This window comes from Passer montanus, unplaced genomic scaffold (assembly GCF_014805655.1).
Source record: "Passer montanus isolate IOZ18808 unplaced genomic scaffold, ASM1480565v1 scaffold51, whole genome shotgun sequence".
Classification (NCBI taxonomy): domain Eukaryota; kingdom Metazoa; phylum Chordata; class Aves; order Passeriformes; family Passeridae; genus Passer; species Passer montanus.
Genome location: NW_024370041.1, coordinates 2,023,690 through 2,047,186, shown reverse-complemented (window position 1 = coordinate 2,047,186; position 23,497 = coordinate 2,023,690). Strand labels below are relative to the sequence as shown.

General features: G+C 40.9%; 1 protein-coding gene and 2 long non-coding RNA genes across 6 annotated transcripts in view; 1 reads left to right on the top strand and 2 right to left on the bottom strand.

The window, feature by feature from the left end:
- Window positions 1-6,750: 6,750 nt before the first annotated feature.
- On the bottom strand, window positions 6,751-12,190 carry LOC120509410. 2 transcript variants are annotated; one of them, XR_005629254.1, is made up of 4 exons: window positions 12,063-12,190; window positions 10,289-10,728; window positions 9,337-9,542; window positions 6,751-8,087 (listed from the first exon to the last, which is right to left on the bottom strand). It is a non-coding gene; the product is annotated as an uncharacterized LOC120509410 (long non-coding RNA). The 2 variants fall into 2 exon arrangements; XR_005629255.1 differs by having other exon boundaries at window positions 9,417-9,542.
- Window positions 8,577-23,497, top strand: part of KDM3A (lysine demethylase 3A) — a 30,070-nt gene continuing 15,149 nt past the window's right edge. Inside the window, exons 1-11 of one of the 3 annotated variants that reach the window (XM_039723987.1) lie at window positions 8,577-8,935; window positions 9,468-9,656; window positions 12,081-12,230; window positions 14,371-14,481; window positions 15,994-16,096; window positions 16,748-16,872; window positions 17,357-17,429; window positions 17,510-17,598; window positions 19,729-19,880; window positions 20,882-21,453; window positions 22,675-22,876. In XM_039723987.1, coding sequence (XP_039579921.1) covers window positions 9,486-9,656; window positions 12,081-12,230; window positions 14,371-14,481; window positions 15,994-16,096; window positions 16,748-16,872; window positions 17,357-17,429; window positions 17,510-17,598; window positions 19,729-19,880; window positions 20,882-21,453; window positions 22,675-22,876 — 1,748 coding nt within the window. In that variant the 5' untranslated portion in view covers window positions 8,577-8,935; window positions 9,468-9,485. Of the gene's footprint in view, window positions 8,936-8,955; window positions 9,075-9,462; window positions 9,657-12,080; window positions 12,231-14,370; window positions 14,482-15,993; window positions 16,097-16,747; window positions 16,873-17,356; window positions 17,430-17,509; window positions 17,599-19,728; window positions 19,881-20,881; window positions 21,454-22,674; window positions 22,877-23,497 lie in introns of those variants that run through there. The other 2 variants (XM_039723985.1, XM_039723986.1) reach the window with 2 other exon arrangements.
- LOC120509411 lies at window positions 12,239-22,268 on the bottom strand. Its single transcript, XR_005629256.1, has 4 exons — window positions 21,931-22,268; window positions 20,902-20,985; window positions 20,027-20,127; window positions 12,239-12,496 (listed from the first exon to the last, which is right to left on the bottom strand). It is a non-coding gene; the product is annotated as an uncharacterized LOC120509411 (long non-coding RNA).

The window sequence follows — 23,497 nt, the reverse complement described above, 5'->3', positions numbered from 1 at the left end:
TCTTAGGTCAAGATGTTGTTCTTTTCCGTGGAAAACTGGTTCTGCAAAAGTCAAGTGCATTCCTTCTATTTGCTGTAGGCAAGAGAATTTCAGACTTTGGCTTTGGGTCATAGTAAACACACATGGTGGGCAGATGCAGCCACTACTTAAGAGTTAATCCCTGTAATAGCCTTTGTTAATCTAACTACAATGATCAAGTGGCATGGAACATATTCAACATGGACAGAGAGTGTATGTTAGATTAACAGGATTACCTGCTGATGAGGGCAATACTAGCCTGTATTTATTCAGCACTTCTCTGAAGAACAGAAGGTACCTTTCAAAGGTGGGTAAATATTTGTTCATCCCAGAGATGAACATGTAAGTGCAAAGAGGTTAAGTAATAACACTGGTTCCACACAGTGAACCAGTAGCACTATTCCCAACATGCTTTAACACAGCACTCCTTGAGCCTCAGGTTGGTAAACTGCCCATAAAGTCCTAACAATCACAGCACATCCTGTTCTCCCATGCCAACAGGCTGCCTATAAAGCAATATTTCTATGGCCAGTTAAAGCTTCATTTTCACTACTTATGTTTTGTTGACTTTGAAAGACTTTACATAAATACATTTGGGGAGCAAAAAAGCCTACAGTGCACTGTAGCATGTCTAACACACTGCTATGGAACAGTGAAATGTAAATATTCTGAGCCATCTGTAAACTTTTATATGTATCTTTTATAGCTTGGGGTTGTTATTTTGCATTCTTTGTGTAAAAATAATATATATGTTTAAAAGAGTCTGATAAAATAATGAACTTGAAGAATAAAGATTTCATTTTTCTCTCTCTTTAAAAGATCCTTTAAACCCACAACCAATTCCTGTGATTCCTGTCTATAGACATTATTCTTCTAATGATCATGAGGTCACCTGTACCACAGGAAACCTGTGAGAGCTGAGCACACACTGTACTCCTCATTAGCTCCTTAGTGCCCCATACCAGCATCCATTGCAGTAGCTTCTGACAAAGGAAAAAACTCCAGAACTTCAATGCCTGCCTAATTTGGGCAACAATGTGTAAACCAGAGTAGCACAGACACCACCCCACTCCATGTTTGTAACTAGTTCAGCATTTACTCCAGCAGAAAGGGTAGAACATAAATCAATAATTAGAGACCTCTACAGAAAATGAGGAAGATCAGACATCTCTGAGGGATAATTTGTCCCACTTATTCTAGACATCTATTTTAGTATTAATATCCTACTGGAGATGCTTCTTTTCACTCTCTGCAGAGTAGGCTTAGACAATGAGATGCCTGCTGGAGGATGAAGTTCATTAAATGCACATTTTCTGTGCTGGCAGACTGTGACCTACATGCTATACAAAGCGAGATACATCCAACCTCTGCTGCAACCAGAGGCACAATGCTAATCATCTCATGGAGTGAGTCAGGCAACCCAGCACCAGACATACAACTATGCCTGCTAAAATTCAGTCCTCCAATGATCTGCTAAATGTTTTTTCCAATACAGCATTTATAAAATAATTTTCAGCCTTTCTAATTATTTCAATCACCTCAAATATTTCCCTACTTGCTTTTGAAACTAATCTGTCTCCAGTTACCCCAACCTGTAAACATACAGGTTTTAAGCTATTCCTCACTGTTTATGTGTCCAAGTTTGTCAAACAACAGAGACATCCTGGAGTAACTTGGCTGTGTTTCTAATTCTCATTAGAAAATTGCAGCTGTAAATTTTATTATGTGATAAACTGTGTATAGGAAATAAGAGTAAAAAGCAGCAATAGAAATCTATGCCACAGCAGAAGCTCCTCTGCATAGGAAACTGGAAAATGTAATTTCCATTTTGGAAAAAGACCTGCAATTATGCTGTTTTGGGCAGTAGATATTGGGAAGCAGGAAAAGTTCAAATGTACCTTCTTATGCTTTTCAGAAGAGACAAGAAAGAGACAGGACAGATTACAATCTTCTTCTTACAAGAAGACAGGGCTGCCATATGATCTCTTAAATCAGTGGATGAAATTCCTCGTTTCACTGGAGTTAGGAATCTGCTTTAGAACCACTGTTTTAATTTTAGCCACAAACCTCTACCATCAAAGCCCAGGGTTTGGAGGGCAGCCATTAGTCTCTGACAGCTGTGAAGAGAGACCAGGGAAAATACACTGTAAAGTTTCACTGACATGTAGTTGACTTGGAGAACTTTACAGAGAGGAGTAGAAAATCACAAAGTGGTTTACAATGACAAATACAGTGAATGAAATAATTACCAGTCCACTGCAATCCCAGTGGCCCCAGAACTGCCCAGTGCTCCCTTCTCCTGGGCTGGGTGGAGATGCAGAGCCCTCTGCACAAGGCAGGAGAGCTGACACTGAGAGAACAACAGGAACAATCTGTAACCTACAGCTGTGACTATTTATAAGCAATACTGTTACATTTGCTCTAAGCCAAAGAGAAATTACAATGCCTATTTCCAATTTCTGGACAGAGGGTACTGGGGGGTGGGAGCCAGTTTGGGGTGTCAGCTGCTCTGATTCTGCTTTGAATATTTTTTTACTCAAAATTTCAACTCTCACTTATTATTTATTGCATTGCCCCTTTATCTAAAACAGATGAGTCAATCCCAATTTAATATTAAATATCTTCTGGGAGAAATTCTTAGCAGCTGCTTCACAATCATGCTTTTTTTCCTCTCTGGCATTAAGGGAGCATAAACACTTATTAAAGTTTAACAGGGAAAGTAAATTTGAAGATTAAAATAATGTTTAATTAGTAGCTATAGAACTCATCATCTTTCAGGTGCACAACACAAAGCAATTCATAAGAATGATTATTGTTATCCCCACTTACAGAGAAATGAGGTGAATTAAATGATCTGCCTTATGACACACACAGTGCTAGATTCCAGATCTGGCTCCCAGCTCTGTGCTGTACCAACTAGGTCACATTTAGCAATATACAACTTCTAAATATTCCCAGTTGTATATACACCAATATCTGGTATCTTAATATTTCTTAATATTTCAAATTTTTTTTAGCTTCAGTGATACATTACTTTAGCTTTGTTAACATTATATCAGCACAATAGACAGAATTTTTTAAAAATAGGGAATTATTTCTCAGTTGACCCTTCATGTGAAAAGTTACTGCATTTTTCCACTGGAATCAGTTACTGCAGTAGCAGGTAAAGCACACAATATATTTATTGCTCCAGTTCAAGGGCGAGTTGGTAAGTGACAGGACAGAAGAACTAGAGCCAAGAGAGCTGGAGTTCTCTGCAGGGGGTGGAAGGATTTGCAGTCCATCAATAAGATTCATGCACTTACAACCACCCACCGAGATCACTCTCCAGTGTGTCCTCCCTCCAGTCAAAAGGCTGAGCCTCTTTTTAAGTGGATACACATTCAAGAACAGTCAAAGTTCTTGTCCAAATTGCACATACTTGTAACCCGAGGATCACCACTTCTCAAATGTTCACTACTTTGTCAAAAACTGCATTAAATTACAGAGGCTGAAAGAGACTTTCCAAGATGTGGATTTGAATAATCAAAAGCAGCAGTGTGATTTAGTCCAAATGTTCTTAGAAAAGTACGTAGGAGGGTAGTTTAGTTTTACTTTAAAATGAGAACAATTTCTATCCCCAGTCTAGGAATCACTGACCTGACACCTGCACATGCCCAGCAGCCCAAGCTGCTGAAATCTGTCAGATCCATGAGAGAAAGGTGTAAATTTCCTCCCAAGGGAAGACACTCTATCACAAAACAGATCTGTTTAAAATAAAGAGCAGGATGGACTTGAAATAAACTAAAAGAATCTCTCTGGCACTGGCAGGAAATGGTGTGAAGTCTAACTTTGCCAAAGCCAGGTTACGTTGTTTCAATGATGGAAGAACCTGGACATTATTAAGTAGCAAAATATGAGTAACAGGTTCTGTTTGCAGTTTTGGTGCGAGACTTCAGGAGGTTAGGCTAATTAACAAAGAATAACTCTCCTCAGATCATTAAACAATGTTGCTTAAAGTTCACTGTATGTCTTTACCCAATGTCTCCTTTTGTACAGCACCAAGACATTCCTGCTGTGGTGGTGGTTTCTACAACGTGGTTCAAATATATCCATCAAGATAATATTGATTTGCATTCTTTTATTTAAGAATGATACCCCAAACCCTTTGAATTATTAACTGATAATGTATTATTACCTGAGGGGAAAGAGCTTTTTTCTTCCACAACAGGCCTTCTTCCTCTGAAGCAGTCAAGGGAAAACAAAACCAGCATAGAATTACTCACCACACTTCATGTATAATGTTTGTTCATGGTTACTTTGTAAAGGTTATTGCTTTACTCTGTCTATAAATACTAATTTAACTTTAGAATTAACCTGCAAAATTTAATATCTAATTTCAATCCCCAGATAATACTTAACACACAATTAAATAATTAAATGCTAAATTAACAGTCAATTAAAATTTAATAATTGATCCTGATTTATCATCCTAAGAGTCCCCTCATGATTTCCTGTTTCTACAGTTGGGACAAAAAATTGAAGTCCTACTAACTCATCACCAGCAAAAGACAGTCCCCACTGCAGAATGGGTATAGGAGTGGAAAAGAGTAGGTCAGCATTTCCCTTCAGCAAGTCAACTTAATTGCATGAAATTAAAATGTACTTTGTATCAAAATATGTGCTTCCTTCAGCTGCAGACAGTGAGAAAATATTAACTAATGTATGACATGAATTATTTTATTTTAAGTTATGGTAAAGAGATAATGAGTGAAAAAATTATTTGGAACCAGTCCTGCCACTCTTGCAAAGCTGATGCAGGTGAGGTGTGCTGAGGTAAGGAGGCTGTACCTGAGTAAGGAGCTTTTACCTTCCCCTGCTATAACTAGAGCCAGGTTGGATACAAGTAGAGACTGCTCCACATTTGCTACTTCAGGAGACATTTAACTGCATCAGTTTGGTGCTACTGAGTAAGAAGGTTTCTGGTTGTTTTTGTTCATTCTTTAGCACCACATCTCAAGACATACTGGAGAAACAAGTAAATGGGTTATCTCCCAAAGCTCTGTTTCCAGTTCACAGAATATTCTGGGTTGGAAGGGACCCACAAGGATCACCAAGTGCAGCTCTGAAGTGAATATCCCATACAGGGATCAACCCCACAGCCCCAGTGCTATTGGCTGGTGGTTTCACAGCCTGACCACAGGCACTTCCAACTTGAATTACACATCCTTACACCTCCATCATTAATCACTAGAATATAAAGGACTCCATGTTCCTCTTCTGTGCTTGTACATTCCCCCAGGCAGAGGGCCTTTGATTGAGAATGGAGACCCCTACATGTCACCACAGTAGAGATTTTAAAAACCAGGTCCATAATTTCCTGCACTGATCATTGCTTGTTGTAGCTGCACACACACTTGTAGGTTCAACCTGGAAATGCAGGAGAGCCCTGAAAAACAATCTGCTCCCTCGTATGGAAAACATCTTTGGAGAACACAGTGCCAGGACAGTTAATGTTATCTAGAGCCCCTTCTCTGACTGAAATGCCCCTTTCTTGTAAAGTATCTGTGACATCAAATACTTCTAGGTAGTGGGAGGCCAATTTTCAAGCACAAATATTTGAATAGCACATCCAGATTTTATATGCAGAGAGGTAGGCGTAATGCCTGAATGTGCAATTGTTTAGGCATAAAATTGGCTATTGAGTTTTATTGCTAAATTCCAATTGAAACTGAACTGTTAAATTCAAATCATTAAATTCAAACCTCAAAGACTCTTCTTCTTTTTTTTTTTCTAGTGATACCCCACACAAGAGAAATTTTCTGCTACTTAATGGGGGCTGAAAGGAAGAATTTATTGAAGTGTGTTCTGAAGTTACTGTTTAAAGAGCTCCTGTTTGCAGAGATTACTTCTTTCTCACATAGGAGCTAAAGGCTTACCTATTACCAGTTCAACCCAGTAGGTAGGGCCAGCTGGAAAAAATTATGCTCAAGACTTCATGCAGACAGAAGAACAGGCTGAAACCTGCTGTCTTGAGGTTCAATCAGTTCTGCTTATTTACTACACTGCTTTGTTTTGCAGGTACTTCAACAGACATTGAGTTTTCCAGAGGCAAATAATGCAGTGAGACAATTGCATCTGTGCCATTATCACAGGGTTAACTTGAAACTTATAAATGAACATTTTGATGTTTCTCTTGACACATTGAAGGTGGGCAAATACACACAAAGTATTTCCAACAGACATTAGTTTTTGTGGAGATTATTGTGAGTGATGATAAAATAACCAGTTCAGAAAAACAATTACAAACATTATAATTACAGTACTTTTTCCTGTATTGTATGGTTGTCATACTGAGAGACAAGTTCTTAAATAATGCAGCAAATTTAGAGATGTTTAGAGTCATAATTTTAAATTTTATGTGTTTCACTTTTCGACCCAAGACTTTACTGGTTACCTTTAACTTATAACTTTTAAAGAAGCAAGATAATTTAAGAAAGATATTTGGTCCTTATTTAATTTCAAGAAATTAAGAATCCTAGGGAATGGAAGCAAGTAGCTAATTACTTTCTCTGTTTCAAAAGCAAAAAGTCTTCAGTTGTGTGACTTCTTCTTAACCCCTAGGGTTTGAATACCTATATTTTTTCTGGACTTTGAATGCTTGTTTGTACCATGGATGATTGAGTTTTTCCAGGCTTCTGTCAACTTGTGCTCTGTCTGCTTCCCCATCTTCTCTTCTGTCTCTGCCAATTAATTTTATTTTATTTTATTTTATTTTATTCATTCAGAATGCTGCTCTTTGATCACATAATCTTTTAGCATCCTTTCCTATAGAAGTTCATTTTCAAGGACATTAATGGACTATGTAATCCTGTTTTTCCAGCATTCCAGCCCATGACTTACCCAAAACATTAAATTTAAAACACCTTTGACCAACCTCCATGCCATTCTTTGCATGTGGGAGCTGCTCATTCACTAAACTTACATTGTTGTCGTTCCAATCTCTCCTTAAAGCCTTCCTTTATTCTGATGCTAATGGAAAAAAAAATACTATTAGGCAACTGGAGTGCTACCAACAGCTTGATCTATTACATTGACTAATATTGCTTCATTATAGCCTGACATCCCTCTTCCTGCATGTATTAATCATCTACTCTTTGAGGCAAAGTGTTCTCTCTGCAGAAAATCTAAGGGCTTTAAATAATGAGGTTATGCAACACCTACATGGTGTGATGTGTCAATTGTACAGCTACTGCTACACGAGCCTAAAGTCTACAATGAAACAAATCATTTGGCAGTTTCACATCTATCTTGTTTTCTATGATATCATAAATTCCATCTTGCAGGTCTGGTTTATATAGTAAACATTTAAATCTGAGAAGCAAACATACCTCTTTTTTCTTTCAGCGCTAGCTAATGAGTGGCTCTTCAGACTGCATACAGTTGCTGATCTATCATTTTTTTATTATTCACTTTTATTTCTTTTGTTTCTCCCTGCTGAAAATTGTAGCAATTACTAAATTCATCTCATTGATAGAAATCATTGGAGATTCCCTACAGTTGTAAAAGAAATTGGACTGTCTGATTTCCATGGAGTAGACAGCAATTTCCTCATCATGGCACATGAGGAATTTTTTGAGCTTTTTGATTTCATATATGAATGTGTTTGTTTAAATGTAGCAAGCAAATGATTGGTGAAAGCAAATTGGTGAGAAAGGCTTTAAAAATACATTTAACCCAAGTGTGGAAATGGATTCTTGGAGAAAATGATGGATGAGACCACAACATGGCAGAATTACCGCAGCATTCTCTAATGGGAGTTTTTGAAGCTCAGACATCTCTGGTGATGGAAGGAACCCTGTAGAAAGCCAAAACTGAGCACCGTGAGACTTCAGTAAACTGGATGAGTCAACAGCTTCTTTGCCTTGGGTACTTTCTGCACTTTTGGTCTTTTCCTCCCACATGCTCTGGTGGGCAAGTCTTACAGTAGAGGAGTACGTGTGTCGTTTGGGTCACTGCTGAACAGCACCACCCAGATCATGTCATATTCTCTGTTTTCCTTCTTGGTTCTCATTGGGAATGGCTTTAAACTGAAAGGAAATAGGTTTAGATTAGACATAAGGAAGAGATTCTTCCCTATGAGGACAGCAAGGCACTAGAACCCTTCCAACCCAAACCAATTATGATTCTGTCATCTTGCCTTGTTACTTGTAAGAACACACAGGTCTCATGTTAAAGGTGTGAGCTGGTGGAAGCCATTTGCTTTTAGATGCAACTACACAACCTCCATCAACCACAAATGGAAGGCCTCCACAGCCTGCTGTCCTCCCCAGAAACCTCGGGCACATTGTTATTTTGTCATATTTCACAACGTTCCAGGTCCCTTGCCCCGCAGGGCCCGCCTGCCCCCATTTCCCTCAGCATGACAAGATGGCGGCCTGTGGGGCACCCGCAGGTGCTGGTCCCGCCCCGCGCGCATGCGCAGAGGCGCCCCACAGGTGCCACCGCCCCCTGTGCTATATCTGAGTACGCCGCGAGCCGCACGTATAAGGGACCGTATCACGCCCTCTGGCCTCGCTTCGATCCCTCCGCCGTCTCTAAAGGCAGTTCCAATAGCTGGAGGCTCGGCGCTCCCGAGGCAGGAACACGGGCCTAGAGAGGCGCCCCGGCCCTTCCGAGCGCGTTCGTGCCTCCCTTGGGGCTCGGCTGCGGGCGCTCCGCGGGCTGGCCCCGAGGGACTCCTTCCCTCGAAGCTCAAGCGGAAGGATATATCGTTTTTATTTTTTAAGCCGCCATCTGCTGAGCAACGGTTTCGGGGGTGTGGCCAGGCGCGCGGGCCCCGCCCCCCCGGGCCAATCGCGGCGGGAGGCTCTCTGCCGGCCCCGCCCCGCTGGCGCGGCGCAGCCAATAGGGGCGCGGGACGGGGGCGCGCGCACGGGTGAGGGGGCGTGTGCGCGGCGCGGCTCCGACAGTGTCGCTTGGCCGCGGCGGCGGTCGGCGCGGGGGGGCGGAGGGGAGCGGGAGCCGTGCCCGGTGTGACTGCGGGGTGCGCCGGCAGCGGGGCCGGGGGGGAGCAGGTGAGGGCAGCGGCAGGGCTGGAGGTCTGCCCGGGTGGGCAGGCCGGGGTGTTGGTGAGGCGGAAGGAGCTTGGCCTGGTCGCCTGCTCCCTCCCTTCGGCTGCCGCCCGGCGCTCTGACTCCTCGGAGGAGGAAACAAAGAGGCGGCGGGGGTGGGAATGGCCGGGAGCTGCGCTGCAGCTTTTCTGGAAATACCTTCTGGTGTTTCCTTCCACCCACCCTCGCTGAGTAGTGATTAACAGGACCGTGGGCGGGGGGCGACCTGTGGGTGTCCGGGGGTCCGGCTGGAGCCGCTTGGAGAAGCGGGGCGGGCGGCCGGGAGAGGAAGGAGGAAGCGCTCACCGCCCTGCCCTATGTGTTTCTCTCCTCCTTCCGTCGCTTTCCTCGCTGAAGGCCTCCCGATGAGTTAAAATGGTGCTGAGGCTCGAGGGGAGCTGGTCGCTGCTCGTAGGGAAGCGGTTCCTCTGCCTGTCGGAAGAGGAGGACAGGACGTGGGACGCCAGCCTCATCTCGGAATGGCCCTGGAAGTCGGGCAGGATCCGGGCAGTGTCACACACGGACATATCCAAACAAGACCTGAAGGTAACCGGGAACTTTCCGAGGGAGCTGCTGAGCCGAGAGCGTGCCGGGGGAAGTTGGTGTGGTTGGTGTACACGTGTGTGCACATGCTGCTCCCGGGGGCAGAGCAGACGGCCTTTGGAAACCTGCACCCCTGCCCAGCTCCCCCATGGGCTTGTGCTAATGCCGCAAATTATCTCTAACTAATTATAAATGTGCTTTCTTCCACTGGCATTTTGAAAAGCAGGTTTTTACCGCACCCACTGTGCCTATGGTTTATTTCCTAAAGGTAGTTTAAGGTCTTGCCACCTGTGAACAGGTTTTGCCCCACAGTTGAAACCGAAACCCTGCAATGCTGTTGGGATCGGTGACTTTCCTTTCCTGAAGTCACGAACAACTACTTGGGTTTTAAAGTCACACCAAATTCATGCCTGGTGCTGGAGGTCCCTCGGACTCTTCTTGCATGGTGGCCTCTCTTATTAATGATTACCAAGTGGGTTTTTGAGCACACAGTTACTGCAAGCGTGGTGTAATTGGTTAGCTGTGTATCTTGTGTGGGAGTCAAGCGAAGTTTACGGTTCGGCTGTGAAGTTAGTAAGGGACTTTATTTGGCAACTGTAGACATTAGAAGTACTCAGCCATGTCTGGACACTTACTAGGGAATGAACTGAGTGCTTGACCCCAAGGACAAAACTCCATTGTAGCAGCGGCGTCCTGTGCTTGTTTCTACAGAAGACTTCGATGGCTGTCCTGTGACAGCCAGAACATCACCATCTTCCTCTTTTTTGATGGCAATTTAGTGACCTCTCTTGTCAAGCAAAACGAAACTTTGGATGTTTCTAACTGTTTCTTGAAAGCGTAAACTTTGTTATCAGCCTGTTGTTGTGGTTCTCGGCAGGGGTGGAGCTTTGTCCATTTTTGGGCGCGGGGCTGTGCCCTGTGCCGTGCTGGTCGTGAGGAGGAGGTTCTTGCTGCAGAAAACTCTTAGGGACTTTGTCCTCAGAGGAGAAGAAGCAGGTGCTGATGGGGTCTCTATTGTGAGCTTTGTGGCTGGTTACGGTTCTGCCAGAAGCGATTGACTTGATGTGTTCTCCAGCTGAAATGTAAAGAAGTTGCAGAATGGGCAGTGGTGGTGTGGAGAGCTTTGTACCAAAACACATCCCATCTCCTTTCCTTTCAGAGTTCTGTACAAGCATCACAGACCCGAAAAAGTAAAGGACTGATAGAGGGAATTAAGTATTAATCCTATAAAAGAGTAGAAGTATTTATTTCAATTTTTATTTTATATAGAAGGACTGTCAACTGCTGTTGAAATGACTTTCTCAACTGTGTTTTCGTGTGTGTGCAGTAGACAAAACAAGCCATTCTGGTTCTGGTTGTTATTTGCTTATCTCTTTCATTGTTTCTCTGCACCTCAAAATTACCAAGTTCATTTCTGCACCCATTAGTTCGATGACTCCTGGCTGTGGTAATGCTGTTTGTGTGCATGTTTTCACTTGCCTTTCCCCTGAGAGGGATGATAAAACTCCAGGAAATGTTTCTGAGGTTCACTCAATTGAGATTTCTGTGCTGTTTGTTAAATGCAGTTAGGCTAGATTGCTGTATTCTTTGGGAAAAGAAAATGTTTTTTCCAAGAGTAGAGTCCTCTACCAAGATGTTCCAATTCCTGATTTCAGGCCAAGTTGTATTTGTGGTCTTTCCCAACAACTTGCTGATCTCCCATGTTGCCTTTGAAATTAGGGTAATTTCAAAGACATTGGTCTTTGAAAAGACATTGGTCAAGCCATCATATTTTTGCCATGAAATTGCTTTCCTCTTGAGAAATCTGCATAGTTGTTTCTGAAATCCACAAGGATAAATAGCAGTTAAAAGCAGTCAAGAAGTGACCTTCACATTACATAATTTGATCACCTTTGCTGTCCTGTCATTTATGCTTTCAATAAGCTGGCTGAAGTTATTCTTTGGGATTGGTATTTTTAAGTAATTCTGGAAAAAAACCCAGCTTGTTTATTCCAGTGCTTTAGAGTTTGTGGAAAATCCATGTGCCACGACTGTGGCAGTCCTTTAGCTTTAGTGGACTTTTTTAGGGAGGGGTGTGTATATTTTTCCCTGCTTGTAAACACCAGTGACACTATTAACATATTTAACTATCTTTAAGCAGCATAAAACTTTGAGATGGGAAGTTGTAAAGTTAAATGTCAATACTATTATTTTATGTGAGAAATGATGATAAACTAATTAACATTGACTGTCACTTATAAAATACTGGGTCAACCTTGGATGCTTTAGTAATTGCTTGATTATGTGACAGGCAATAATCATGCTGGAATTAAAAGTACATTAAATGCTTTTTTTTTTTTTTAGTAAATTGATGGGTTTATCTTTTCCATGTTGAACATGTCTGAATTTTATAGGTAGTCACTCACTCACTCTGGTTCTTTTCTGTAGATTTGTGTAGAATTTGATGATGAATCATGGGAGAAGCGAAGGTGGATAGAAGTCTACAGCAGGATGATGATAGCATTCCTGGTGGAGCAAAAGCTGGTGCTGGCTGAAAGAAAAACCCAGTCCATGCCTCCTGTCCAGTGGCCTGCAATGGCAAGTACACTCCTGGCTTGAGTCACTTGGGTTGTGCAGTTCCACCTTCTGGGACAGCGTTGTCACCAGTGTGAATTCCTCCAGTGCAGCCTCAGCCTCACTCCTGGGTGTCTTGGGAAGGGAGAAAATCTCTTTGTGCAGCTTGAGCTGACAGAGCTCAGCAGCATTTGGAGTTGGTTTGCTTCTCTCTCAAACCACTGTTCTGTACATTGCTAATTCGTTCTCCCTCTAGTCTTGTGTTTTGTTTCTTCTTCCATGAAATTCCTCTTAAAAATAGAGAGAAAAAGTGTAAATGATAGGTTTCTAAGGATAGCCTGTGTTTTTCTTTTAAGTTTTTGACTCTGCCTCAAGTTAATGCTGTGGTGATTCTTGATCCTAAGACAAAAATAATTTGTATTACTTTTATGTGATGCCTGCCTAGTATGAATGATTTGTGAGATTCAGATTTTTTGCATACAAAAAGCTGAGCTATACTGTACAAGGAGAGAACTAAGCTTTCTGTACCTGCCATGCTTGGCTGAATAGGCAAATTAGCCAGGGGATGTGAACAGGGAACATTTCTTAATGTATTCAGCCAGTGTAGTTGTGCTTGACTACCTTGGATATTGCTGCTCAAGAAAGTAGTGAGATAAGTGAAAATGCAAACATGTAAACTTGCTGAACATGAATTATGCTGAAGCTGTAGTCTGTGTTTTAATGCTATTAACTTTGCTAGGTGTAAAGTGTGCATTGTAATTCATATTGCTGCATTTTAGCTGGTCTTTTTCTTAAGCAAAGCCAATCTAAGCAGCTCTTATTGGAAGTAGGACCCAATAGAATGGGAGAGAAAATGGAAATATAAATCCTTACTTTTATTTCCTGGGCTGTGCATTAATATCCTCTGGTAGATTTTGCTGACAGCTTGTTCTGAATACCTTTGTATTTAAACTAAGTTGTTGTCCATTTCCAAGTATCTGAATAGTTTTACTGGATACTTGTCTTCAGTTTTGGCATAAGGTTTTCCTCCTGAGGTGTTTGACATGTCAGTTCATGCAGGGTACATGTTCCAAAGTTCATTTAGCAAAGGAAGATGTAGGATCAAATGTAGGCCAGTCCTGCACCTTGCCTTGGCAAAAAAAGACTTTTTCTCCCTTTATCATCCATCACACAGGGCAGGAAAGCAGAGGTCACAGAAGAGCTGTGTGGATTCATTTATTTGAAACTTGATCACAACTTACTTGTTCAAGTATATGGGAGAGTGTTTTTGACAAATGGGGTGGCTTTGTAGGACTGTTGTAATGCCCAGTTACTCCTGTACAGACTCCTGTCCCTCATGTGGGGATCTTGTCCCTCTGCCAGTGCTGTCCTAACTGAAATGAAGACAAGAAGGAGTATCTGGTTGGGTTTTTTGAGGACTGGTCAAAGAAAAAGCCTTCTCCTATCAGAATTATTTCCTTTTTAAAACGGGGCACAGTTACACCTTTCAGGTAGGGAGGAGTTACTCTTGCCACTTCTGTTGTTCCAGGCTCCTGGTGCTTGTCCTCTCAGATCTGGTACTTTCACTAGACAAAATTTAATTTTTAACACATTAGTAAGTGTTGAGAGGCTTTTAAAGGAAAATTTTGTTTATTGTCTGTTCTTAAAGCTTTTGGTATATCTGAACACAGCTTCATCATTGCACTGCAGTGTTACAACAACTATGAGGCTGTCCAAATCATCACGTGTGCCTAAATAAAGGTTTCAGTGTGTTATCAGGATTGCACAAGTTTTGAGAACTTGAATGTAAACTATGCTGCAGACATTGATTGATTTGCTAGCTATTTCCCCAGCCTGCCATAAAGAGGTTTATTAGTAATATATCTGCAATTAGAATTATTACATTAATAAATTTTTCATGTGGACATAAATGATTAATTGCTAATGATAGCCACCTGCACTGAATTTCTAATTCTTACTGATATATGAAATTAATTTCAAGTGGAGTCCAGTAACTTTCATTAAGTGTGTGTTAGAAGCTTTATTGGAAACTAGCTTTGTTTTCAAGAGTTGCATGTAGATATGGTAACTTAACAGAGAAATAGAAGCAAAATTAATTTTTTTTAATGTGAATGATGAGATTTTCTTGCTCTTTTTCTGAGAACATGTTTATCACTTTTTTTAGACCTACAAGTCCTTAGTGGACAAAGCTGGAATGGGATCACTGGTTTCAGTGCGCTACCTGGGTGAAGAGAAATGTGTTTTCCTTTCTAAAGACCTCCTGACACCCATCCAGGTAACCTTGACTGGCTTTGTAAAGATGAAAGATCAATCTCTTACCTTGATATTTAGGATGTATCAGGGTAATGCAAACTTCAGATGGGTTAAAAACTTGTAGTAGGTGTTTATTTCTATAACTCATAAATACCAGTTCTGAATGTACTATGTCTGATTAAAAACCCTCTGGAGTTGATTCAGGACAGGGTCACTTAGGGGAGCTGGATGAGGGACAGTGCTAGGACAGTTATTCACCTCAGGTGACAGATTTTCTTCAAAATCATGTTGATTTTCACTGAAGGGAAACTGGAATAGTTTTTCTTCTTTTGAACATGAACTTTGTGCAAGGAGTTGCAGGAATGTCTGCCATAAATCTTGCTATTTAATAGTAGCACATCACTGCTAATCCTAAACAAATGAGGAATTGGGCAGAATGTAAATGAGATGGTGGAATTATTGAGCATCAGAGAAAAGGTTGTTAGTGAAAATTAGATACAGGTGGGTTGAAACTATTGTCCCTGAGCAGGTGTTTGGAAGAATAGTATCTGCTAAAGATAAAGGATTTAGCCTTTTTAGGAAATTATTCTCAAGACCTGTAAATAATCTGAAATACAAGTAGTAATGGTTGTCCTGTGTCGAGACTGCAAGTAGTGCCATCATTAATGTTCTACTTAGACTTGTTACCAGTCAGCAAATATGCAAGAGTCACTAAAAGCCAAATTTGGGGTGTAGATAGTTGTCTTGCTTATGTTGGCTCAACAGCAGGGTTGAGATCTCGTTATGCTGAAGCTTTATCTCAGCACTGCAGTGGAAAAGATTGCTTTACTGCCATCTTGAATAACAGTTTATTGACTTCTAGTTCTTCAGTCTTCTGCCTCTTAAAAATATCAGAGCAGTGCCTGGGACAAAAAGATAAAACCCAACCCCAAATCCCTTTCTTATTTGCACTCTTCGAGCCTTGGGTGGAAACTTGCTGTGACCTTTCCATTTCAGAATCAATTCTCATTCAAGAATTCTAGAGGAAGAAATAATACATGTACATTATGCTGAAGAATGATAAATAATTTAGATGTAGTTGACTGTTTTCATTCATATAAACATTTTATAATGATGTCTTGACACAGACTGGATCCTGGCATTATCATAAATAGAAACATAAAATATTTTCATTTGCATCTGCTCAGGACAAATATGCTGCTGCTTCTGAGGACTTAAAAATCCTAAGTTAAGACTGGACAGTTCAATTCAACTTACTGCTCATTAGCAATGTAGTACTACAGAGCTGGGTTATTTTCAGAACAGCATTAAAGTAGACCTGGAGAGCTCCCTTCAGTCTCTCTTGCAGATACTTGTTGTGAATTAGTGATACAAAATTACCTGCCTCCAGTCCAACATCCTAGAACTGATGGGGAACAGATTAATGAGAACTGGATTTGTGGGAATTGCTGCCATTTTGTTTTTAAATATTGTGGGATTTTGTTAAAAGCATTATCCTGAATGCAAACTTCCGTTCTTTTTTTTCCTGAAATAGGATGTGGATGGTTCCAGGCTTTCTCTTAAAGATGATCAAAATGTAAATGAGGAAATTCAGGCTCTGGTTAAGAAACACCTTGATGAGACACGCTTGGTCCAAGGTACAAGCATACTGTGGAGCAGAAAACTGGCAATAAATGCCCAAGTCCAAAGGGAAATCCTTGCAGTGTTGGTTTAATTAATTGGTAATCTGTTCTAGGGGATTAAAGATTTTTAAAAAATGCTGATTTTACTCTCACAGCAGTGAGTGCAGAATGTGAAGGATTGTAGATGTTTAAGTTTCAAGTATTTCTTTTGAAAGAGTGAATATGTAATTTAGGCACATACAGATGACCTGGTACTTGTGAAATAGATCTAACTTGTAGCAATTCTCAAAAATTGAGTTGTTTGTTGTTTCAAGTAACTTGAGGTTTTTTTCCCAGTTTGTTGCTTGTTTATGAAAACTTCCAGGGTGTTGTATAGAGGCTTTGTTTTTTAGTCAAATTGAAACTCAAATTTAGTCAAATTTAAACTCAAATTCAAACCATTTCTTTTGTTTGCCTGCTTTAAATTCTTAATTATTGGGTTCATACCAGCATATTTGTACTTATGTGCTTGCACATGAAGGCAGTGACCTTTTTGAAAAGGTAAATATTGCATCTTACAGTTTTCATTTCCCATACTGTAAGGACAGGAAGAATTTATTTTGATAACTGTGGTCATCTTCATGCCTTGTTTATCTTAAGCTCTATTTTTTTTCCCCAATTTTGTAGGTGGAAAAAATATCATTGGTTCAAAAATTAGGATTTATAGCCTGGACCCTTCTACTCAGTGGTTCACAGCAGTTGTTGTCAATGGTAATCCAGCCACAAGAACTCTAGAAGTCAACTGTCAGGAGGTAGGAACCAGCTGCAGTGGTTTACAGGTGGATATGGGGAATAAGTGCAAACTTTTATTTATATCTCCAGCAACACCATTTTTATTTCTGTCTTTACTGTAATCTTTAAACATGGGTGTCAGTGTAGTGCAGAACGATATAACCCGAAGTGTTTCTTTATGCTGCTGGTAGATTATTAAATAACAAATGTCCTTCTGTGAAAAATGAGGGAGATCTGCAATTTTTATTCTAAGAGTGAAGCAAACATGATCTTGGTTTCTTTGTCTCTGTGCTGTGCAGACAGCACAAGTTCTCAAGCACCAGTTTGTATTTTTATGCAGAGACACTGTCACATGGTGTGTTGTTAAATTCAGCTTGGTATTCAAAGAACCTAGAAGTTAAATGTCTAAGCTTAGTCCATACCACCACATCTAAGATAAATTTATATTCAAATAGAGTTTCACCTTTCTAAATGGCTGCTTCTGTGTTTCCTGTCCTTTTCAAGATTCCAGCTTTAAAAACTCTTGATCCAGAATTAATTCATGTTGAAATCATATATGACAACAATGGAAAATGTGGTAAGACCTATTACTTTTTGTCCTTCAAACACTAAGTAGGTTATTTGTGATAGACTAATCTTGCTCACCTTCTCTTCCAGATAAATCAAAAAGAATTGGGGGTGTGAAAAGGAAGTCATCTGACAGCAGTGGCAGTGTTGATGCTAAACACACAAAATCTTCTCCTGAGGTAATGTCTTGCTCTGTTATATATGGCTGTTACATAATGATTATGTCACTTCTCAAAACATCTTAAATGAGGATTAGATTGGAAAGTAGAATGATAAATATAATCCCTTGGAGGGTGTGTTGAGTCCTTTCAAACTTGTCTGGGCATGAATTGAGCATCTTGCCTTGTGATAATTGGAGCAAAAGCTACTAAGCCTTGAATGTTGGGATTTTTTTGTTCAGTTTTTGTTTGGGGTTTTTTTACTGTGCTTTTTGCCCCCTCCTTCTGCTTAAGAGTTGGTCTGCCTGGTTTTGTATTCTTGCAGTGGGAGAAAACACAAAGGAGTTTTGAGGTTTATAACCTTTGCTTTTCATGTTCTTTCTTTAACTGTTTTGTACTTGAACCCAAAACCTTCAGCTGCACTTGGATGCTTTGAGGATTCAAGCTGCATGAGCAGCAGTTGGAGGTTGTTCCAGTACAGAAAGGAGATGTGACTTTTCTGCTACTCTCATGTCTACTTTTATTTCTTTTGTGAGTGACCTGCCAGGTATCACTGAGAGATAAGTAAAGTCTCAAATGTCAAAAGACTATCTGGTAACTTCAGTGTAGAAACGCAAATGAAAAATCATGGCTTGGCTGAAGAAAATTTGCCCTGTAATTTTGCCCCAGTATTTCAGACCAAAACATGGATTTTAGGCAGGAGTAGCCAGTCTTCAGGAAGATTTGGAATGTGAGGGAAAGGGTTGTGTTACTTCTGTGCAGATCTGGCTAGTGGCTGGATACAGTCATTAGCAATCTTTAACAACCTCACAAAGAACCAGCCTGAGGTACCAAGCACAGGGTAAGATGCCTCAATGAAGAGAGTGTCCTGTCCTGTATTTACTGCTGAGGAAGAGTGTGCAGCAGGGCAGCATGGAGGAGCAAAGGATTGCAGTCTTGTGTTTCCACAGCTTGTGCTTGGGTACCTTTAGCAGCTTTTGGTGCTCAGTTTGCCTTTCTTCAGTTTTCTGTATAATTCAGCCATTAAACAGCCTGCTTGACACACACAAAGCTGGGCTGTATTTCACATTCCAAATGCCCTGCTGAAGAATTACCACAATCTGAATTCATACCTTGTTCTACCATAGTTTTTCCTTAAAGTAGTGAAGTTATTTACTTCTCATTTTCCAGCCTACCTTCCTTCAAAGGACTGGATAATTTTTCACTTTTGCACTCTCTGGGAAATGCCTTGCAACCATTTTTTCAAAGTGGTTACAGTGAGTGTGCTTTCTAGTAGGGAAACCAGGAACTATTTGTTACTCTGATTTTGGTGGATGTGAGTATGTGGGAGTCATTAGCTGAAGCTGTATTTTTTGATAATAAATATGTGATAGTACTGATTTCTTGTGTGGAGTTAATTAGCTGCAGCATTTTTCTGAGCTTGTCTTGGTACCTGACAACTGTATAATACCAAAGCAAAAAGGACATCTTTTGGAGCTGATGCTAATGAGCCTTTAGTGTAACTTCCCAGCAGTAAGTGGAGCATGTGGGAGTAAACAAGGATGTTGGAGCTGGGGAAGGACCCCCACAGAAAAGCTACTGTTCTAAAGACACTTGCTAATTTGGTAGGCCTGTTGTATTCCTAAATGAATTACAGATTTCTTGGGATGGTGATTTAATCAATGTAGGATTTCTGTACTCAACACTTTATGGAACTCTGGTGCAAAGATTTTCTTGCTACAAGAAAGTTCACATCTAGATCTTTGGTAATGCTGTCAGTCTTCACAGATTTGATTTTCTCTGGGATTTTCAGCTGAGCTTAGAAATCTATTTCTGACTGCCAATTACTGCAGTTACTGTAGAAACATTGTTGCACTGGCAGTTACAAAGAGCAGAGCTTTTTGTCTTTTTTTCTACTTTCTTAATACGTTTCCCCCAAAAAGTTAGTTGTTAATTGGGGGAAGTTAATTAACATGAAGAGTCTTTCATGGAACCTATAAGGTTTAAAAGGACATTTTAAGGTCTTTCCACCTCATGAACTGAGTGACACTTTAATTGACTTTATTAAACATGGTAGGAAGAGTATTAATGTGTTTTTCCTTTCAGGCTGAACTCTGCAAAGCCATAATTTGTTATCCTGAATTTTCCTAACTGTTAAACTCTCCCTTGCAGGTTTCTCCCAGTCAGGGACATGTGCAGTCAGTACCAACTGTGCTGGGTGAAGCACTGCTGGGATGTACTCCTGCAAATAAAGACCAAAGGCACCCAGGCCTGCCCCTGCCAGCCAACTCACCACCCAACCTTGGTGCAGAAACTCCTCAGGGGTAAGGAAGCAGTTTTATGCTTATACAGACATTTTACCTCCAAAAAGAATTGATTCTTAGCACAATGAACTCGGAGGTCATTTTAAAGAGCTGTAGTAACTACAATCTTCTGCAATACCAGCATAGGAAAGTGTTGATTTGCTTACCCTGGATATGTAATTTACTTCCTAATGCAATGTTCTTACTTAACTTTAAGGAAGTGGCCCTTCAATGTCCCAGGTCAGTGTCATTATTTCATTGTCCCCATCTGTAAAAGGATACACAGGTGTGGTGCCTGCTTTGTCAAAGGCATTCCTTCCCTGCCCCCAAGAAAACCAGAACATGCTCAGGCAGGTGTCTTTTTTGCAAATCAACTACAGGTCCCCAGTTATATTTCTGTTGAACCCAAGTGCCTTTGGACTTTTGTTACCCCCAGTTGTGTCACAAAATGAATGTAATGGTAGAAATAGTGTGACAGGAAAACACAAATTTGAAGTGCTAATAGGGGTTTTTCTGCTTGTTTTACCTCTCTCACATGATAATGTGTAAAATAGGATTTTTAAAAGGGTTTTTTTTTTTTTTGTGAGAGAGGTTTTATAATCTCCAGCATACTGACTTGTGGTACCAGTCAGAAGTTCCTTGAGAATCGTGCCGGAGACATGCAAATTAAATGCATTTGGTTATTCAGCAGTTGCCTGGAGGAAATGAGAAAGCAACTATTTATTTGTGAGAGAAGGAAGTGGAGTAGCAGCAATACCCAAATTTTGTGTGTGCCTACAAGGGTGTAGAGTTTTATTGTTCTGGCTCTTAAAAAAAAAAGTCAAACCCAGATAAAACACCTGAAAAACACAAACCCATTTAGCCTCACACAGAATTTAAAATACTCACACATCAGAACTCAAAGCACATAAATAATTGAATTTCTTCTTTCGAGCTCTGTGTGGTTAGATTGAGCAGCTGATGCTCTGATTTGTTTGACATGTTTGTGGGTTTTTTCCTAATTATTGCATGTTGTATTTCAGCACATGCAGACGAAGCTTACCGGAAACTCATCCTTCCTGTCTTAATACTGGAGTTAAACCATTGACAGAAGAGCTGACAGCCTTTCCTAAAGTGGGCTTCATGTCTAAAGAACAAACACAAAATCCCAGTGAGCAAAATGGTAAATATACCTCTTTGAAAACCTCAAGATCTTCATCTTTGACTGATTCAGCTAATGAAAAGGGAACCAACCTGAAGAATACTAATGAACCTTTTATGAAGGCCGCAACAAACTTTCCCAAGGAATGCATTTCCATAAAACAGTTGCAGCATCCCAACCCTTCCATAGCAATACCCAGAGGCAGTGGCACTGTTGAACTGCAGCGAACTTTAGATTGCAGACCCTCAACCTCAGATGCTCATCTTCTGTCCTTCACTGAGTGTGGGGTTAAATCACAGAGCAGCTGCATCAGCCACAGCAGCCACAAAGGAAACAAGATTGATGAACTTGCAGACGTGGAGTTTTTTATTAGAAGAAATTCAAATGAGATTCTTTGTGACAAAAGTGAAAGTGAAAGCTTTTGGACTGGAAGTGCCAAGGTCCAGGATAATAGTAAGTGTTTCTAAAATTTCCTGTAATTTCAAAGTCCCTGTGATTTCTAATTGCTTGGAAGTAGGTAATCTGTAACATTTGCAAATTGGTAATTTGAAGTGTGTGAGGAATTTGAATAATTTGTATCTTCTTTTAAGACAGGAATGCAACAAGCTGGAGAAAGACCTTTCCTGATAAAGGAAAAGGAGTAATCATTAATTTTTAGAAATAAGTTGTTACAAAATATATGCAAGAACAGACTGGCAAACGAGGTTACAAAATCAAGGTTCTTTTGGAATACAGATGATGATGGCATCATGAGACTACCTTTTAGCAATGGTCCTAAATTTTACAAACATGGTTAGGGGTGGAAGCTGTCCTCAGCAAAGCTCTTTCAAAGAGGGGTTTTCATTTAAAAACTGTCATAAGAGCAAAACAAACAAAAACCCACCCACTGCCACTGAAAATAAAAACCCACTCAGCCCCAAAACCACCCACCTTGTTCCTCTTTTCCATTTGGTGAGCTCTTCAGGTTTTCACATGGGACAGGAGGGGAAAGGCTGTGGCTGTTTAAGGAGCTGGACTCCTGGTGTAATGTGTCCTGCTGTGCATCAGGTGATATTGCTGATTGTTCAGGATTCTGGGAATCCCCCTACATACCCACCTCTGTTCTTTTTTAATCTCTTGTTGCTTGGTCTTGGATTACTATGTGCTGTTCCATAATTAGCATGGATACACAGCCAGCCAAGCAGTCTCTGTTGTGTCCCCTGCAAGGCCTCACTGGCAGTGTAGGAGGCAGGGAAATGTTTGGCATCTGTTACAGTAAGATGCTGAAATCTGTTGCATCATGAAGGGGGAAAACAGGACTGAGAAATGACCAGGTTGTACTCTGTCCCCATTTCTTGTGAAACATGGTTGCTGCATGCCCTAATCTGCTTGGGGCCCCAAGTCTGGCTGAAGAACTTCCTTTAAAAGCAGATGTTCTTTCAAAATGTGAAAAAGTGAAAGGAGCTCTTGGTTCCACAGGGTCTGGGTGACTTCACTGGAACTGCAGCTTGAGACAGTTCCTGCTGACTGCAGAAGAGGTTTCTGCCAACTGCAAATATTTTTAGCATAACTTAGTTTCAGTGTAATGTGAAACTTACAGGAAAAGCTGATGTGAATCTTTCACTAAAATACATTTGCTGGCACTTCTGTGAGAAGAAGCGAGGCTTTTCTAATGCTGGCTGCTCTCCCCTGCAGTAATTGTTCGCAAGTCCATTTTGTCTGACGCTGCTAAGGTGAAGAAGCTGCAGCAGAGTGGGGAGGCCTTCGTGCAGGACGGCTCCTGCAATAACATCGCCCCTCACCTGCACAAGTGCCGCGAGTGCCGCCTGGACAGCTACCGCAAGAACAAGGAGCAGAGGGACTCCACCGTCTTCTGCCGCTTCTTCCACTTCAGGAGGTGAGAACAGTCCTCATCAACACCTTCTGAAAGGTGAAAAAAACCCAGTTGGATGGTCAGAATAGTCTCATGCCGCTTCTTCCACTTCAGGAGGTGAGAACAGTCCTCATCAACACCTTGTGAAAGGTGAAAAAACCCAGTTGTATGGCCAGAATAGTCTCATGGAGGTCTCTGTTTCAAAGCTGTTTAACGCTGGTGTGTAGCTATAAGAGCAATATACCCAACGAATGAGTGGCTGCCAATGGGTTTTTAGCCCTTAGAAATCATACAAGTGCTTCATTTGAGCAGAAAATATTTTGGCAAGACTTAGAGCTCTTTATTTTGCTGTTCTGGGCTGAGTGCCAGTAGGATAACATGAGTTTAGTTTGAGTGCTGCAGCTCAGTAGAATTGGAGATACTGATGAGAGGGTAGATTCCATGCAGGTTTCCCAAAGTTTAGTGGTTGGACACCTGAAATGTTAGCCATGAACCCAAAGCCGTAGAAGAGTTGCACTAAGTGGCTATGGGCTTTCAGCTGGGATCATTTAAGCTTTTCATGCAAGTGTTTAATCTGTGCACCCACTGGAATTCTGTTTTGTTGCTAACCATTTTTAAAAATACTGATGTGCTACTAATCTGTTA